This window comes from Medicago sativa, chromosome 4 (assembly GCF_051527215.1).
Source record: "Medicago sativa cultivar Bolivia chromosome 4, Bolivia_mono, whole genome shotgun sequence".
Taxonomy (NCBI): domain Eukaryota; kingdom Viridiplantae; phylum Streptophyta; class Magnoliopsida; order Fabales; family Fabaceae; genus Medicago; species Medicago sativa.
The window spans coordinates 14,509,936-14,529,259 of record NC_140752.1 but is presented as its reverse complement, the minus strand read 5'-3'; the positions used below and the strand labels follow the sequence as shown (position 1 = coordinate 14,529,259).

Sequence of the window (19,324 nt, the reverse complement as noted above, 5' to 3'; positions counted from 1 at the left end):
TTAGAAAATATTCATTAAAAAAGTCAAATATTACAAATGTCAATGTATTGATTATACAAATTTTTAGAAAAAATTATTAAAGTGACGCAGTACGGAAGCAAAGGTTAGCAAGCGCTAAACCTAAAAGATAAACTGACAGGTTGCAAGCGACAAACCTATCAAAATAAGGGTTTCTAGAATCCACCAGAATTGAGAGAAATTCTTGAATAATTTTATTGAATCTAAAAGTGCCTATTAGGTTGCATAATGTTCTGTTTCAATAGCAAAAGAAATAACAAATTCGTGGGCCAAAATAAAATAAAACGAAATAATAATAGAAAGTTCTAGAAAATTACTAAGATTTGGCTAAAATAAAATAATATAAAATTACTAAGGAATCCCTCCTACATCAGTCTCCTCCACCTCTGAAGAACTCGACCATGAGTTCTCATCTTGATAAAGGACTTCATCTGCATGGTATTCATGAATGTCTGCCACATTGAAAGTGATGGAAATGTTCATAGAATCTGGAAGTGCTACCGCATATGCATTATCATTGATCTTGCGAGTCACTTTGAATGGACCATACTTGCGGGGCTGTAGCTTGCTGTAGGCACCAACGGAAAATCTCTCTTTTTGCAGAAACACCATCACATCATCCCCAACATTCAAAACCTTGACTTTTCGTCGTTTATCTGAAGCAACTTTATTTTTCAACCTGATAGCTTCTAACTTAGCCTTGACAAAATCTTTCACAGTCATAATCTCTTTAGCCATCTTTTCAGCAGCTACGCTAACTCCAGAAGCTTTAGGCAACTTAGTCTAATCAACCACATGCCTAGGGACAGAAGTGTAAACTGTAACACCCCGTTTTCCCAATATAAAAATTTCGTAAAATAAATCAGAGTTTCTCAACACAAACGGAATGTCACATTTCTTTTCATCAAATCATAAACGGAGTTAAATAAATATTAATCCTTCAAAATCCAACAACGTAATATTTAAAACTTCGCAGCAGAATAATTCAACATCTTAAATAATCTTTGGCACAAGGGCCTCAACATAAAATCTCATAAAATCTTAGTTCAACAATAATTTTTAAAAACTTCAAAAATAATACGTAAGGAACAGAAAGCAACAACAAAATTCCCATCTCGTTACATATCAGAGCACCTAAGACACACACTTGTGAGGAGTCCACTCACGACCGCAACTAGTCTTGGTTACCTGCAAGTTACCCATACGAAGAGCAACATTTTCAAGCAGAAGGGGTGAGATTTCACAAACAACAATATTAAGCATATAATTCATCAATTACATTTAACAACATAAACATCATCAACATATCATAATAATAATCATGTAACATCATATCATCATCATAAACAACTTCATATTCAACTTCGTAAATTAATCTTTAACAACTTGACGACTTTGACTCGACTATGCAACTTCAACTCGACTATGCAACTCTTAACATCTTAAATCATCTTGACAATGCAAATGCATGTGGTACCAATCAGGGCATCAAACCCCCAACATATTTGAGCGTAAAAAGGCTCCAGGGCATCAAGCCCCCAACATATTTGAGCAAAAGCTCCAGGGCATCAAGCCCTCAACTTTGAATGAGTATGCATGGACTCAACATCTTACATCTTAAACATCTTGAACATCATGAACATCTTATATGACTCCAATAATTTGGACGACATCTTACAACTTTACAACTTAGACCGACATTTACAACTTTATGGCATTAATGGTCAACAACAGCAAAACAGCAACATATGCAGCAAATAACAGCTCTTATACATCATATAATCATTAAAGAATGAATCGCATCAACATGATCATCATAAGTAATACTTAAGGTGCATATTTAACAACATCACATTACTATTAATATTAATCATCTTGATTCAAGTCTTCTGGACAGCTTCTAACATCATCAATAACTTCCATTCCTACCCCAAGGTCGTCTCATGACTACACGTGCGAAAGGTTCGCAAGGCAACAATTCAAGGCAGCCTACCACTAGTTAGACTCATCACAGCATAGGTTAAATACTCATAAACACCTTAATTGAACTCATAGTACACAAGCTTTGAAGTTTGGAGACAATCCATAAGTTTTGGTTTAATTTAGAAATAGTTATGCTGAATTTTCATAAAGTTTTACTAAGACCCACTTGGAGTATCTTCATCATAACTCAAAATCTAAAAATCATTTTTGAGCCAAACCAAGACCATTAGAAAGCTAACACAATTATCTAAAACTTTCATGTTTACACCGAAGGCAAATTCAAAACAGAAAAGGGTGAAAAATGTGAATGTTTTCTAGATTGGCCCGACAGAAAATCGGTGGCCGATTTTGACAAATCGGGGGCCGATTTTTGCAGTACTAAAACTGGAAATTCAGATCATAAATTGGTGGCCGATTTTGACAATTCGGTGGCCGATTTTAGGCTTCTCAGCAGTTCAAAAATCAGTTTAACAATGCGTTTTTCACTTAAGAATCACTCTTAAATCCCAATTTTCATCAACCCAAATTCCAAAATTGATAGAAAACTCTACCTATAATTATTTTATGAAATGAACACCAACTGGACATGAATTTGATAGACTCCTATTCAACTAACAACCTATAACGACTTCAAACCCTAATTCTCAGATTCTCACAAACTCAACCTACAACATGTTAAATCTAATTATCAGAATTACAGACTTAATAGTACTGAATGTTAGTCTCACCCTTACCTTAGAATTACCGATTGGCAGCCTCCTCTCTTGGTTCTTCTCTCCTCTTGTTCTCTTCTCTCTAAACCTTGTTTTCTCTAAATCCTTGTCTTTGCATCTGTTCCTCTTTCAACCTAATATCTCCTCTATTTATAATACCAACTTCTCTTCTTAAATCTAATTAGGCCCAATAACTCTCTCCTTTCTATTTCAACCCCCAAATCTACTTATTCTAATAATTACAATTCTCTACTAAATATAGTCTAATAAATAATAAAACCACCCAATAAAATACCAGCATAATTAAATAAATCATATAATTCGACTCTATTTCAAGAAAAATAATTAAATAACAAAGAGGGCGTTACATAAACAAGTGCAAAAGGTGTTTTTCCGGTAGCAGAATGCACAATGCTGTTATAAGCAAATTCAACCTGAGGTAAAGCCAAATACCACTGTTTCTTTTTGTCACCACAAACACAACGAATTAGATTTTCCAAAGTCCTATTCGTGACCTCAGTTTGTCCAACAGTCTGGGGGTGAGCGGTAGAACTCTTGTTCAGTGATGTTCCAAATAATTTCCACAAAGTAATCCAGAAATGACTGAGGAATTTGGTGTCTCTGTCGGAGGTAATAGATGTAGGAACCCCATGGAGGCGCACAACCTCCCTGAAAAATAGTTTGGCAATGCATCTGCAGTCTTCTTGCATGCAATGAAATGGGACATCTAAGAGAATCGGTCCAAATAAACCACAAACACATAATCCACACCTCGCTGGGTACGAGGCAAACCCAACACAAAATCCATAGATAAATCCTGCCAAATGTCATCAGGAATGGGTAAAGGCATGTAAAGACAAGTGTTCTGCGATTGTCCTTTAGAAACTTGGCAAGTGTAGCATTTCTTGACTATGGTTCCAATATCTTTTCTCAATTGCAACCAATAAAACCTTTCTTCTAGACTACAATGGTCTTATCTCATCCCATGTGTCCACTAAGACCACCACCATGAAGGTCCCTAATTAACTTCTCCCTCAAGGATGAGCAAGGAATGCACAGTTGGTCCCCTTTAAAAAGGTATCCCTCTCAAATATGAAAATTTTCACAAGGACGGCCATTGCATTTGGCCCATAAGAACTCATCATCATTCTCATACAATTCCTTCAAACATTCAAAACCCACAACCTTTCGTGCTAAAGTGACAAGCAAAGAAGCTCTCCTACTTAAAGCATCAGCTACCTTGTTGAGATTACCAGATTTATGCTGAATAATAAAAGGGAATTTATGCATAAAACTCACCCACCGAGCGTGCATCTTGTTGAATACCTTTTGACTATGAAGAAATTTCAGAGCTTGATGATCAGTAAATAGAATGAACTCTCTATGAATCAAATAATGCTCCCATTGGCGAAGGACTCTGAAAATGGCGTAAAATTATTTGTCATAAGTACTCCATTTTTGGCGAGCTTCACTCAACTTCTCTCTAAAGAAAACAATTGGCTTCTTCTCTTGCGACAAAACACCTCCTATTCCAATTCCACTAACATCACATTCAACTTGGAACACTTTATTAAAATCAAGAAGAGCTAAGACTAGGGCGGTGCACAATTTCTTCTTTATTAAGGCAAAACTCTGCTCTTGCTCGGTACCCCACTTAAATTTTCCTTTTTTCAAACATTTTGTGATTGGTGCAGTGATAGTGTTGAAATCCCTGATAAATCTTCTATAAAAAGTGGCTAGCCCGTGAAAACTACGCACTTCAGTAACTGATGTGGGTGCAGGCCAATCTCTCATAGCCCTTACCTTTTCTTCATCTACCTGGATTCCTTCTTCACCAACTATAAACCCACTGAAAAGTAATTTGTTGGTACTGAATGTGCATTTTTTCCAGATTAATGTACAGTTGACTATCTTGTAAAACTCTCAAAACCAGCCTCACATGTTCCAGGAGCTCTTTCTTGGATTTACTATAAATCAGAATATCATCAAAATAAACTACTACAAAGGATCCAATAAAGGGGCGTAGAACCTGGTTCATTAGTCTCATGAAAGTGCTAAGGGCGTTTGACAATCCGAAAGGCATCACTAGCCATTCATAAAGTTCATCCTTACTCTTGAAAGTCGTCTTCCACTCATCTCTAGGTCTAATTATGATATGATGATATCCACTATGCAGGTCTATTTTCGAAAACACCTTAGACCCCGACAACTCATCAAACATGTCTTCTAAACGGGGAATTGGAAACGGGTACTTGATAGTTATCTTGTTGATGGCTCTACTGTCGACACACATCCTTCACTGGTTTCCTTTCTTTGGTACTAAAAGGATTGGGACAACACAAGGGCTCATGCTCTCACGGATGAATCCCTTCCTTAGTAAATCCTCAATCTGCTCCCTTAAAATCTCATTCTCTTTAGGACTCATGCGATAATGAGGAAGGTTTGGTAGGCTAGATCCTGGAATCAAGTCTATCTGATGTTGAATGTCTCTCATGGGAGGTAAATCATTTGGAAGCTCATCTGCAATCGGCTCATTGAAATCTTTTAGAATCTCTAAGACTTCACCTGGTATCGGAATCTCTTCTTTCACAATAATCATCAGCCCTTTAATCACAACTGGACAAAAACACTTAGTTTCCGTAACAGCATCATCAAGTTATTTTTCATTCTGAGTCATCACTAGGAAACTCGTTTTCTTCTCTTTCGAGTTCTTACCAAACTATAAAACAGGTGTCAAAGCAATCTTATGTGTGCCCTAAGTAAACAACATCACATTATCACGTCCCCGATAAGTAATATCATTATCAAACTGCCAAGGTCTACCAAGTAAAATATGACAAACATCCATATCAAAAACATCACAAAGTACCTCTTCTCTATAATGTTTGCCGATGGACATAGGAACTTTGCAGGACAGCGTCACTCGTACCTGAGATCCCTTGCTGACCCAACCAAGAGAGTATGGCTTCTCATGAGGTTTTGTGGGCAATTTGAAATAATCCACCAATTTTTTTGACACCAAGTTCTTCGTGCTTCCATTATTGATTATCATGTCACATACTTTGTTGTTGATGGAACAACGAGTCTTAAATACGTTTTTGTGTTGCCCTTCCTCTTTGGATGCTAGCAACATCCGCTGAATCACAAAGTTCACTCTATCCTCATAATCTTCTTCAGCAAACTCAATTCATACGCATTCATCTTCCTCATCAGGGTGCTCATCATCACCATCCAATCCTTCTGCTACTCCAGCAACCCTCCTTAATGGACAAACATTGGACCTGTGACCCTTCCCACCGCAACGATAACAATTATCACCACCAGGCTTAGCATATGGGTTGTTCTGTTTATGGACGGGTGACTTGGCTGGAGGTGCACTGCCAGAACTGCTTGCTTTGCTAACATGGTTTGATCTTTGACTGCTGCACTTTTCTCTTTGTCATCAGCTTGGTTCTGTGGAGAATATCTTCTAAAATTTGAGAAATTTCTAGGGCATTTCTCTATTAATTCCGTTTTCAAAGCTAGGTTGGACGCTTCAGCAACAGTTCAAATAGTCTCTAATCCCATCTTTTCTTGCAACGAACTTTTCAAACAGCTAATATAACGAGCTACTTTCTGATTCTCGGACTCGCCCAATTTGTTACGTTCAACAAAACGCAAGAATTCAGTTGTGTACTATGTCACTGATCGCTTGCCCTGAACACATTCAATATACATCTTATACATAATCTATTCGTAATCTTCAGGTAAAAATCTTTCAAGCATCAACTATTTCATCTTTCTCCAAGTTTGAATATGACATTTTCTTTGTCTATTACTCTGAACAACAAGCTTATCCCACCAAACAGTCGCGGTACTTTTCAATCTAATAGCAACCATCTTGACCAGCTTGTGTTCTGGGACTTACATGACGTCGCAAAATCTGTCAAAATCGATCTGCCAATCCAGAAATTCTTCTACCCTCATCGTTCCGTGGAATAATGGGATATCAGCCTTTACGCGGTAATCATGGTGATTCCCACGTTCACTTCCTCCTTCAGTTACAACTTCTTCATCATTAGAACTTGAATCATCAAAATTAGGGTTGTTGACATAATGAACCCTAAAATTCGGATTGGGTCGTCCTCCGTTGTTGCAGTTGTTGTTTCTGCTGTTGTTCATAGAGAGGTCGTCGACCCTAGCCGTCAACGTCGCCACCGCTGTCATTGTAGTCGTGCGTGATGTAGATAAAGCCACCATCTGATCCGCTACAACTTTAATGGCTGCAGCCAAACCGTCAAAATATGCCCTGGTAATTGGTTGATCTCCCATGGTTGAATCACGTTCACGAAAGAATAGGGAAAACCTACCTGCTCTTATGCCAACTAACGTAGTACGGAAGCAAGGGTTAGCAAACGCTAAACCTAAAAGATAAACTGACAGGTTGCAAGCGACAAAAAGTGCAACCAGAATTGAGAGAAAATCTCGAATAATTTTATTGAATCAAAAAGTGTCTCTTAGGCTGCATACTGTTCTGTTTAAATAGCAAAAGAAATAACAAACTCATGAACCGAAATAAAATAAAACGAAATAATAATAGAAAGTTCTAGAAAATTATTAAGATTTGGCTAAAATAAAATACTATAAAATTACTAAAGAATCCCTCCTACATCATAAAGGTACTTAAAAAGTGTTTCGGAGACACTCGTTAACATTTCACCTACTTAAATTTAGTATCTAACATGTCTCGAATATATTACCTCTAATTAACAAGATCTATGAGGAAAAAAATGTGGCATCGTCGTCTCTGAGGTCATTGGAAATGCCAAAATAGGTGGATTGATATTTTTGTGTGATTATCCATGAATTTCCCTTTATGTCTATGATTTTTCCGATTGTGTTTGTGACGTCGTCTATAATAAAAAAGTGTTATTCATATTAGAGAAAATAAATGTCATTCATAAGAACTTTCATAAATATAAAAGAGTATTTTTTTTAGTCAAAATAAAAATATGTATATTCAATACCATTAAATATGAATGTTTATCTATCTATCTATATATGTTTGACTAAATATTTAAAGTATTTTAAGAAACAATATTATTGCACATGTTAATTTTTTTTTTCTATACATTATTATATAGGTAAAAGATGATATGCAATTGAGTGTATCTACACCTTTTCAATACCAATACATACAAATATCATCTAAATGGACGATGTTCAAAAAGGAAAAACAAATCTTGGCTAACATTTTATGGTGACATTTACCATGGGAAGGCTTAATCCTTTCCCACCATGGGAAATGTTACTTTTTACCTCCATGTGGCACTCAAACAAGTTGCTTTTATTTTGTTTGTTTTTTCAATAATTAAAAAAGCTAATATTTAATAGTATTATCAAGTTTACTAGTACAACCCCTATTTCTATGAAATCATATATGCACCTCACCCATTAACACGTAAATGATTTATCACGTAATTATTTTTTTGTTGATATCTAGCCTTTTTATTTTAATTTGACAAACTTTTTTTTTTTATGGTAAGGGTTTAATTTACGAGTTTTGACCAAATTTGCAATGTTTTTAAGGACATTTGCAATTAATGTTTAGTTTTTATTGGCAGAAGTTCAATATTTTATACGTTTCACGATACTACTGATAAACATGTTAATTCACCGGGAAAAAATTATGTGTTCTGGTTATTTTTTGTTACTTGTACGTTTTGGTTTGTGAGTATTAATTTATATTTTTGCAACCAAAAAATATATTTTTGCAACGCCATTGAACGTTTTTGAATTAATTTTTTTTATACAAATTTAATTAGAGAACATAATATCTCATGCACAATGAGATATATATCATTTACTGGTTGTTTATTTAATTATTTTTTATACAAATTTAACTAGAGAACATAGTTTTTTTTTAAAAGAATTAGAGAACATAATATCTCATGTACAATGAGATATATATCATTTACTGGTTGTTTAAAATATATCATTTAGCGATCAAACAATATTTACTAGTCGTGGCCCAATACAAAAACACTATAGTTTATTCTTAAACATGCTTTAAGGACTAAAACCTTATTTATCTTAATATTATGTAATGTTTTGATTATATGATGAGATTGAAATTTGTAAGTGGGGGTTTTGATAGAGTGTTGGTTCAGGTTTTGTGAGTTTATTTTGAGATGACTACAAGCCCATAAAAAATGGCCCACTCACTTAACATTATTTTATATGTTGTGGGGTCCTAATTTTTGTTTCAAGTAAAAAACCAAAAAGTTGAAAAAGGGTAGCAAGTAAAAGATCATAACCATTGAGCTTTTTTATTATTATATCTATGGTCAAAAAACACATTTCCTATGGTGGGAAAGGATTAGCCTCTCCCATGGTAAATGTCATCACATTTTATTGTTTAGTTTCTTTTATAATAAAAATTTAAATGAGTTGGACTCCAAAGTTAATCAAGATCAGAATAAACTTGTACTATCATATTCATATCAAACAAATTTCACATTAATGTGAAAGTTGCATGAGTCATTGATTTTTTTTGGATTAACACATTTTGTTTTGGTCATGGGTGTTTAATGTGAAAACTATATCTTAATGACATAAATTAAATATGATTTTGAATATGTTTGACCAATGTTAAATTACTTCATTTAATTTTCCATTTTCTCTCATATATGTAAGAACTATTCTTTCTCTCTTTCTCTCTCTACATTTCTCAACATTCTTCAACTTTCTCTCTCCAAAACCTTCACTTCGCAGCTTTTTCAATCTGCTTTCTTTGACTCTGTAACAGTTTTTTTTCGTGGAAGAATCAGAACCACAAAAAAGTTTCGATTTTTACCCATTTCTTCAACCCGTGATCGCTTCACTGTGATTTGCATGAGCTACAATTCCTCGTTCAGGTTTGTTCAATTTTCTTACTTTCCCTTTGATTCCTGAAATTTTAGCTTTTTTTGATGTAATTTTGATTATGAATTTTGATTTTTTGTATTGATGTTTTTCCTCCAATTTCTTGAGTAATTTTGTAGTATTGCTCATTTTATTTATTGGGTTTTTTTTTTTAGAAAATTATTGTTGGGGATGAATTTTTTGGATTAAAAATTTCTCTTTTTTTGTTAACTTAATATATTGAATAAATTGGTTTATATTGAAATTTATTTGATACTATGGATCTGTGTTGTATTCATGTAGCTGAATTATTGTGGATGAGATTCATGCAGTTAAACTAGTAAGGTTTTAGAACTTGGGTAGTTCTATTTATTTGCAAATAAGCATTTTATACTATTATTTATTTTATTTTTTGCTTTTATTTATTAAATATTTGTTGTAGAAATTTGGAAGTGAGATGGAAAAGATTATGTAATTTGATTAAACCATTTCTTTGGAGTGTGATGGATATTGGATACAAATTGCAAATGAGGTTTATAAGGCGATCGATTAACTAATTGTTCAATAATTGTTGTGATTTACGTGCAATTAAGGATACGACCGACCAATGCTTATGTGATCATGTAGTCTTAGACTCTTAGTAATAGTTTGGGATAAGGAATAAAGGGCAACCCGTTGCACCATAGCTCCCGTATATGCAGGGTTCGGGAAGGGGTCCCACCATTTTTGGTGTCTTACTCTGTTTTTTACACAGTTTGGGATAAGGAATGGAAAAAAAAAGTTTGGTGTGTTTGTTTAGTTACTTTTCACTAGGACGGACCATAGACAGTCGTTAGGCACTTGGTAATCAGAATTGCGTGAGTTACGATTTAGGTCACATGGAGTTGTTAGGCCTCAATCCAACAATATAGGTCACATGAAATTTTGTTTTGTTTTTAGAATGACACTGACACACACCAACTCACTGGAATTACCCTGGAATCATAGGAATCTTAATACGGCTGTATTCCTATAGTATGTATCTCTGAGGGATAGGGAACTTAACATCCACCGTGGAGCGACAATAAAGGGACGGGGAATGAGTGTGGCAGGGATCTCATTGGCACAGGTCTACGAAGAATGAAGATGGCTTTTGAAAGAAGTGCTTAGAAGTTAGGTGCGTCGTCAAGCACTGCCCATATACAAAGATACAGTGAATTAATAATTAGGGCATTGGGTTGTTTGACGCTCTGATGACGATAAACCTCTGGTGTTAAGATGGTTTGGCATTTCCCTAAAAAAAAAAAAAAAAGATGGTTTGGCATTATCAATATGGGTAGTGGGGTTAGAGAGAGATAAAAAATGCTGCAAATTTTTGGATCTTTGATGACAGCAACCGAGGAACAAATGACTGTCAGCAAAAATTAGGGCTGCTGTCACCATTATCTAGTAATCGATTTTGAGAAATAAAAAATTATCTAATTCTAATAATTTATCTACATAGAAAAGGAAATGACCCTAACCCACATGGGTTGGTCGGGTGGTGTTGATTTGGGACCTTGGAGTATGCTCCTCCTCAAGTTCGATTCTCCCCGGTGCCAATCTGGTTGGGCTAATTTAGCTTCTTCAAAAAAAAAAAAAAATGGAAATGAAGAGATTATTTTATTTCAATGCATAGCTTTATGTTTTTATTAAACATATTTCATGAGTTTTACAATTATCATGATTTGAAAACCATGGTTAAGCATAACTTAGGAGTAAATTATGACAGACATATGCTTCACCATTTTCTTTTGAGCATTTCTCTATCAAGTGCCTAGCTTATTTTAATGAGATTTAAAATGGGGTGTCAAAATATGTCTTTGTAAAACTCATGTTAGCATTATTTCTTGTGGGCTATCAAACTGTAGTATGTTGAATTTCAGTACATTTGTTCGAGATACAACTTTTATTTATGCTTCTTTTATTGTTTTTGCGGACAAAAGTAGGTATCTATAACATCCTAGTTCAGTACATAGAATGGGGTGTTTTACTATATTGAAGAGAAAGAAGAAAAAGCCTGATCAGATTGTGTATGTAAAACGCGTAAGCCCTGGCGAGGATTCACCTACAGTACTGCCCGAACCCCAAACTCATACTCGCTCACTCCAGTCTGCGCCTCCTAGTTTTAAGATCAGAGTGAAACCCATTCAACCTAGTAATAAAGCCACCAACAATAGAATACGAGCATTGTCTGCTCCATCGAGTCTTGATGATGCAGAACAAGATGCATTGGCCACCATTGAGTATGAAGAACAAGAAGGGTCAAAATACCGAACTGGGTCATGGAAGGAGCAGCGTTCGCCTAGTCCACAACCTTTACCGCTTCCATCTCCTAAGGGTGGTGGTACACTGAAGACTGTTGGAAGCTTTAAGTCGGGGACAGCTAGTAGTCCTTTATATGCTTCTGGACCTTTGCCGCTTCCACCAACTGGGTCACTGCGAAACTTTTCTTATGATGAACTTGCTGCTGCTTGCCTCAATTTCTCTTCAGATCGATACATGTCAGAATCTCTTTCATCCACCATGTATAAAGCTTCCTTTGGTGATGATACCTCAACTTCAAGTTCAAAGAAGTTTGAAGCTACTGTCACACGCCTTCGCCCATCATCTCAGGTACTTTTCTCAGTACTATAGTATTTTAATTTCATTTCTTGGTATTCTCTTGCATGTACGAATTGCTATTTGCATAATTGGTCATCTTAATGGTGCAAACTTATCAAATATAGGGTATTGTTGCTGCCTTTATTTTTTTAGAATGACTAGAATTCTACGTTTTATGTATTTTGTTATTTATGAAATTTGTTATATGTCAACCTTATATTTGTGTTTGTTTTAGTCGAATTTGCCAATAAATGCAATAAAGGAATTAGACTATTTTTATGTTTTTTAAATTTGTGTCATTCACCTTTCTCTTATGCCTTGTCTAAGCATAGTTCTTCTTTCGACTTGCTATCCTCCTTACTCTTTTATGTCTCCAATCCATGCATATTAATATGCTTTGAAATCCTTGTGGTGCTGAGTGAAAACTGTTAAGAATTGGGATACTTTCTGATTGAAGCATAAGAACAAGTTATTACTGTTAGTATTGTGAAATTTTTTGCATTAAAAATTCTAAATTGGACTAAAATTCTGTCTTTTTTCAGGGCCTGAAGGAATTCATAAATGAGGTTAATACTCTTGCATCATTGCAGCATCCAAACCTCTGTAGATTGCTAGGATTTCACGCAGGTGATGGTTCAGAGCATAGAATGTTGGTTTATGAGAGGCTATACCATGGAAGCTTGGACCGCTTATTGTATGGGAGATCTGATGGACCGTCAATTGATTGGAATACAAGAATGAAAATTGCAATATGTGCTGCACTAGGTCTTTCTTTCTTGCATGAAGAAGGGCCTTTTCAGGTAATTAGTATGAAATTTTAGAGTCATGTAATGACCTGAAGAAACCTCATGTTATCTCTACCTTTTCTGTTTATTGTATGTATGTGTAGTTTAGATCTCACTCAGTGAGAGCTAAAGGACCTGCCTATCTTGTTTATTTGTAAGTAACCACATGTGTCGATATTGCTTCGGTGTCAGGCATAGACACATGTCGCCATGGAAGACACCGGACATGCTTTTAATATGAAGTTTCGGTGCTAGATAGGTCATAATATGGACTGGATAATGCCAAGGATTTCATGATTAGCTATTTTGTTTCCTTTGACTTTCCTTTCGCACATTATTATTCAATCAAATATGTGGTTTTCTCCGTGTTGATATCGCTCTTTTGTGTCTGCAGGCAATGTATAATGAATTTTCAACAGCTAACATTCAGATTGACAAAGATTTCAGTGCAAAGCTTTCAGGATATGGTTGTGTTGGACATGTTCCAAAGGAAGAGATTTCAAGCAGTTCATCTGTAAGTGCTTTGACCTATACTGTAGTGTTACTCTAAAATATCAATCTAGAGTCTGTTATATTCTCTATCGTTTTAATATATTTATCATGAATATCTGTTCGATAATTTGTGGTCATGAATTTGTTTTTGCTCAGGCCGTTGGAAACCTATCGATGGAGACACTGGAGAAAGGAATGCTTACTCCGAAGAGCAATGTATGGAGTTTCGGAATTTTCCTTCTAGAGCTACTTACAGGAAGAAAGAATCTCGATAGCCGTCACCCCAAGGAAGAGAGAAATTTGGTGAAGTGGAGCAGGCCTTTCCTGTCTGATAATCATCGTTTGTCAATGATCATGGATCCTCAACTTAAAGGCCGCTTTCCTTCTAAAGCGGCGAGTACAATAGCTAACATTGCACAAAGATGCCTTCAAATGGAGCCATCAGAACGACCAACCATGGGAACAGTTGTTGAGCAGCTGAAAAAGATACAAGATTTGAAGCATTCTAGCAGATTCCCGCTGCAAGAACCAGCACAAATGTCGAGATCACCAAGTCTTAACGGTATCAACAATCCTGCACCAAGGCCGAGTTTCTCTCCATCACCATCATCCAGAGCCCTGGTATCTGTCTCACCTCCAAGATGGTCGGGAGTGTCAATTCAACTTCCGCCTCGTGCTTTTTCTTCAACCCTCTATTTGGAGGAGCTTGATAGGCAAGAAAGCCGCAAGTCACTGTCAGCCTCTAGGAAGGCTAGTGTTGAAGGATTTTGATTGTCTATAGTGTTCATTTTTTATTTGTTATTCTTTTTTTGGTGTAGTTCAACAGAGATTTATAGGAGATAAAGATTTGTAATCATCCCTCAGTGTGATGCAGAGAGGATGCTCTTTTGTACATAGTGCAAAGGTTGGTCCCCTTGGTTCAATTAGTTACTCCATTTTTATAAACATTTATATGGTCTTAGCATTTTACTCCCTTTGTCCATTACCAAAAAGATAATATGTGGTATAACAGAAAATTGCATAGATTTTACTAGGACATATAAAAGGTGCAATGAAATTTGGTCTTGAAGCAAGACATATGTATATCTTTGATAATAGATATATAAAGTATGGTTTGAATATACTTTTCGTCATCCAAATATAACAACTTTCACTTTTAGTTCCCTTTTTTGTTTGGATTCCCACTCTGTAAAGTTAGAGACCATTTTGGTCCCAGATTGCAAAAATCAGAATTCAGGATAGGGTTTTCTTATTCCTCATCCCCATCGCGATTTCTTGTTTGTCTTCTTTTGTTCTTCATTCTGTTTGGGTCCATCTGTATGGCGCTGTTATCGTCATCGTTAGTTCATTTAGATGATTTGTGCAATCATTTGCAATTTGAGTTTTGATTTATGAAAAATGTCAGCAAGTAGAACATCTTAAATGGGGAAATCGAGGAAAGGCCAACTACGAGAATGTGGGTGTCGATTAGTTTTATTTCTTAATATGTTTAGTTTCCTAGTTTGTTTAGTTTGATTTTGAGGATTAGCTTTATTTCTATCAGTTCAAACTCTCAAGTCTTTCTTCACACTGTCAGTCCTGGTTTCCTTTGCTCCTACTTCTCTTTTCTTTAGGTCTATTCTTGTAGGTCCGTTTGATACACATGATAAAGAGACATGATAATATAAACTTATCATATCCTATTCTAATCTAATTAAATCGTGTTCAACCTCTGGCTTGTCAATCATCACATTTCAACCCACCCTTCTTCAACCTTTGTCTTCAACCATTCTTTGTGTTTCAACCTTCCTCTTCACTCGTTTCCGTCTAGTCGTCTGCAATCGCGCTCTCTCCGACCGTCTTTGCCTCCAACCTCGTCTTCAATCATATGGTAAGATATAGTTTTTTTCTTCATCTTTGCTCACTGAGTTTTCATCATCGTTTCAGTGAATGCTTTATCGGGTTTTTGATGAAATTGATTCTCCTCGTTTCCCTGATTCCCTTTTATGCGTGAAATCGGTTCTCAAAGAAAGTTGTTCTTGTTTTCTGATTTATTCTGCACCGATAACAATCGAGCAACTTTCCAACTTGGGAAACAAGTTAGTGAAGTCATATGCTTGTACTATATTAGTACAAGTTTGATAAATAATTTCAGGATGGAATGAGAGCTTCATAGAATGCTTACTATAGTTTGCTGCTATATCCTTTTAGTTACACTTTTTATGGTGGTGGTGTGGTCTTTTTGTGCCTCGTGTAATGCGTGTCTTTTGTTTGTATATATGACAGGATTCTAGGTAGTGTGTCCTGTTCTCTTTCATGTCGGTGCATAGAAGTGTATTCTGTATTGTGCCTACTTGTAGTGTATGGCATCAAAGTCACCAAACTCGGACATTTAAATGGAACCCTTGAATGAAAAGTATTTAGGTGATCTTGAGTTTCAATGACTATAGTATATTCGGTTAACAAATGAATAATTAAAATAAATTATTTTGATGATATATAATGATTGATTAATAGAGATAGAGATAGAATCATCAAATTTAAAATCACGAGTTCAACTTCTATTGTCGATGTAACTCAATTATTTGATAACTGATTTGTAAGTATCTCCGTTAGCATTCTTTGAGCTTTGAAGTCTGCTCTGACCTTAGTGAGTTCTCGGAGCCTAACTCACCTAAATTTTATGTAAAAAAAAAAATATAGGTTATAATAGTTCCAAATAATTGTCATTATAATTAATAATGGTTTTTATTTTTTATTTTAATAAAAAATCCTAATAAGAACCAAATAAATTATTACTTACAAATTAATGTTAAAAAAACTAAGTAATTAAGTTAAAATAATTAGTAAGCTCCACAAAATGATAAATCTTTAAAAAATTCGAATTCAATTTTTGAGTAAAACAATTTTAGTCGGACTTTATTTACCTCTCGTTAAAACATATATTAATGCATAGAATGAAGTAGGCCATAATAGGTGGCCTCTTTCAAGAAGATTTAAATTTCAATATTTTTAAGGATCTGATAATTTTTTATTAAATAAATGTAGTGTATTTCTTATTTCCTATTCCTATAAAAAAGATCAATTTAGATATTTACTTAATAAAAAATTAACGAGATTTATGGAAACAATATATTTTTTAATAACAACCTGCACGCCACGGTAAGCAAACTACACAAAAGAAGAACAAAACCCAAAAATGAATCAAAAATTGAAAAAAATTCAGACACAAAACTAACTCAGAATTTCGCTTTCAACTTCACAACGCAACGCTCTCTTCAATTTCACCATTCTGGTTAGTTACTTCCTTTCTCTCTTCATTTCTTCAACAATATCAAACGCACAATCACATGTCGTTTTACTCACACTCTGCTTTAGTTTACACCACACTCAGAAACAAAAAAAAAAAAATATAGATCTGTTTTTTAGATTTATTATTATTTTAAAGAGTCTCACGGCAAAACTACACACTCCGAGAAGTGGGGAATTGCGGGTTTAAATCCGCTCCCCAGTAAATTAAATGTCTCTACAGTCTTTTACCATCTGAATTGTAACTCGTAGTTACAAAACTTAGTTTATCCTTGGAAAAGATAATGTGAGGATTAACTGAGTATCTCGTAAGTACAACTCAGACAGGAAAAGACTGTAAAGACATTTGATATGCTGAGCGCATATTCATAGTTCCCCGCTTCTCAGCGTGTGTAGTTTCACCGCTATACTCTTTAACAGTGAATTATTTTTTTGTTAAGTAGATTTTAGATTAATATTAATAGTGAACAAATTTGTATTTTATTCAGATGTCAAAAGTTGTTGAGAAAAACCCTACTAGTAATATGAATGTGAATGATGGTGTTGCTGGAAACTGGTACACTTCAATTGTTCATCAAGTTTCAGTCTATGGTGTTGCTGCTGGTTATTGTTTATCTGCGTCTTTACTGTCAATTATCAACAAATGGGCTGTCATGAAATTCCCTTATCCGGGCGCGCTTACCGCGTTACAGTATTTCACTAGTGCTGCTGGAGTTTTGCTATGTGGTTGGCTCAAGGTTGTCGAACATGACAAGCTTGATTTGATGACAATGTGGCGGTTTTTACCTGCTGCTGTGATTTTTTATCTGTCGCTGTTTACTAATAGTGAGTTGCTGTTACATGCCAATGTGGATACTTTCATTGTGTTCCGATCGGCTGTTCCGATTTTTGTTGCTGTAGGGGAGTCGGTGTTCCTGCATCGGCCGTGGCCGTCTTTGAAGACGTGGGCTTCGTTGGGGACTATATTTGCTGGAAGTGTGCTTTATGTTGCAACGGATTATCAGTTTACGTTTGCGGCTTACATGTGGGCGGTGGCGTATTTAGTTAGTATGACGATAGATTTTGTTTACATAAAGCATGTAGTTACAACTATTGAATTGAATACTTGGGGTCTTGTGTTGTACAATAATATCGAGGCTCTTTTGCTTTTTCCGCTGGAATTGTTGATAATGGGTGAGTTGAAGAAGATACAGCATGAGATCACTGATGAGTCCGATTGGCATTCGTTTCCAGTGGTTTTGCCTGTGGCGTTGTCGTGCTTGTTCGGTCTTGCAATCTCTTTCTTTGGATTTTCGTGCCGCAGGGCTATTTCTGCTACTGGATTTACTGTTCTTGGTATAGTGAACAAGTTGTTGACAGTTATGATTAATTTGGTGATATGGGATAAGCACTCGACGTGGGTCGGGACAGTAGGACTTTTGATTTGTATGCTTGGTGGGGTTATGTATCAGCAATCAACAAGTAAACCGAAGGCTGCGATACAGGAAACTAGACAAGAAGATGAGGAACAACTGAAGTTGCTTGAAATGCAAGTAACTTCTGAGACCAACATTAGTGATATTGAAGTTAATAAATCAAGGGAAGGAAATTGAAATTGTTTTTATGTAACAAAATTTCTATACTTCCTTAAAAGTATATTTTTCACAGGTATCCGATCCAAATTATATCATTTTTTCACAACAGTCAATCCATTATTGATTTACTAATGATATCTCAGTGAGTGTCATGCTCATCGGATTTCAGTATGCAACATTTTATTTACTTTATATTGGCTGTTATGTTTTAAGTAAGAAACTAAACATAGACAAAATGATTCCAGTATGTTGGTATTGCGTTACTTTATAGAGTTTTATTTGACAGACAAAATGATTCTCAAATTGGTCCTTTTATATTTAAGCTTTTTAGCCGTGTTATTTTATTATTCCAATTTTCAGTTTTTTTTTTCTTGCTTGTGATGCTGTTGAAAGGATCATTGTATTGTTATCTCTCCGATCACATGTTTTTCTGAGTCTGTTTTTCTTACCAGTGATCTAAAATGTTTACATTTCTGTGTTTAGATATCAGCTATTTGAGTGTGCATTGATGTGATAGAGATCTGACAATTATTATTTTCTTCAAGCAAGAATTTTGATTCTTGCAAGTGTCTAGTGATATGCCTTTGACCAGTTGTTAGGATAAGTGTCTGTTGGATGAATCTGGATGCATAATTTAATGCTCTATCGTATTGGTTAATTGGTATGTGTATCACTAATTTAATGCTCTATCATATTGGCTATTTTGTTCAATTTTAGGGTGTTGCTTTAGGATTAGATTGTTACACCAATTATTAGTAAACAATATGATAGAAGAACCAGGAGGGTGGGGCCTGTTTTTGAATTAGAAGTTATAGCCGTTACATTTATGTAATTAGAATGAATAGAGAAGTTATGGGAAAAAAGAGAGTGCAGACATTATTGATTGAGAATGCGAAGGAGGAGGGCAAACTTCTTGGAAGGGAATTTTCTGATAACCGTAGACCAATCTGTTCTTAGTGTCTCTATG

At 35.3% G+C, this 19,324-nt stretch overlaps 2 protein-coding genes and 1 pseudogene across 4 annotated transcripts; 2 read left to right on the top strand and 1 right to left on the bottom strand.

Annotated features, from left to right (window-relative positions):
- Positions 1–369: 369 nt before the first annotated feature.
- Positions 370–7,025, bottom strand: LOC146926564 (uncharacterized; annotated as a pseudogene).
- Positions 7,026–9,416: 2,391 nt separating this feature from the next.
- LOC146926563 (putative serine/threonine-protein kinase PBL1) lies at positions 9,417–14,487 on the top strand. Of its 2 annotated transcripts, none has more exons than XM_085758851.1 (5): positions 9,417–9,610; positions 11,564–12,230; positions 12,761–13,018; positions 13,398–13,517; positions 13,652–14,487. In XM_085758851.1, exons 2-5 carry the CDS (start codon positions 11,595–11,597, stop codon positions 14,264–14,266), a joined length of 1,629 nt encoding a protein of 542 aa, XP_085614977.1. In that variant the 5' UTR covers positions 9,417–9,610; positions 11,564–11,594; the 3' UTR covers positions 14,267–14,487. The 2 variants fall into 2 exon arrangements, with proteins under 2 accessions (XP_085614977.1, XP_085614978.1); XM_085758852.1 differs by having other exon boundaries at positions 11,561–12,230.
- Positions 14,488–15,186: 699 nt separating this feature from the next.
- LOC146926562 (GDP-mannose transporter GONST3-like) lies at positions 15,187–18,649 on the top strand. 2 transcript variants are annotated; one of them, XM_085758854.1, is made up of 2 exons: positions 15,187–16,769; positions 17,272–18,649. In XM_085758854.1, exon 2 carries the CDS (start codon positions 17,272–17,274, stop codon positions 18,373–18,375), a length of 1,104 nt encoding a protein of 367 aa, XP_085614980.1. In that variant the 5' UTR covers positions 15,187–16,769; the 3' UTR covers positions 18,376–18,649. The 2 variants fall into 2 exon arrangements, with proteins under 2 accessions (XP_085614980.1, XP_085614979.1); XM_085758853.1 differs by having other exon boundaries at positions 15,225–15,365.
- The last annotated feature ends 675 nt before the right edge of the window (positions 18,650–19,324 follow it).

Coding starts and splice junctions, on each gene's coding strand:
- LOC146926563 (XM_085758851.1), top strand. CDS start 11,595: ATGGGGTGTTTTACTATATTGAAGAGAAAGAAGAAAAAGCCTGATCAG. Junction 12,231..12,760: donor GCCTTCGCCCATCATCTCAG/GTACTTTTCTCA, acceptor GTCTTTTTTCAG/GGCCTGAAGGAATTCATAAA. Junction 13,019..13,397: donor ATGAAGAAGGGCCTTTTCAG/GTAATTAGTATG, acceptor TTGTGTCTGCAG/GCAATGTATAATGAATTTTC.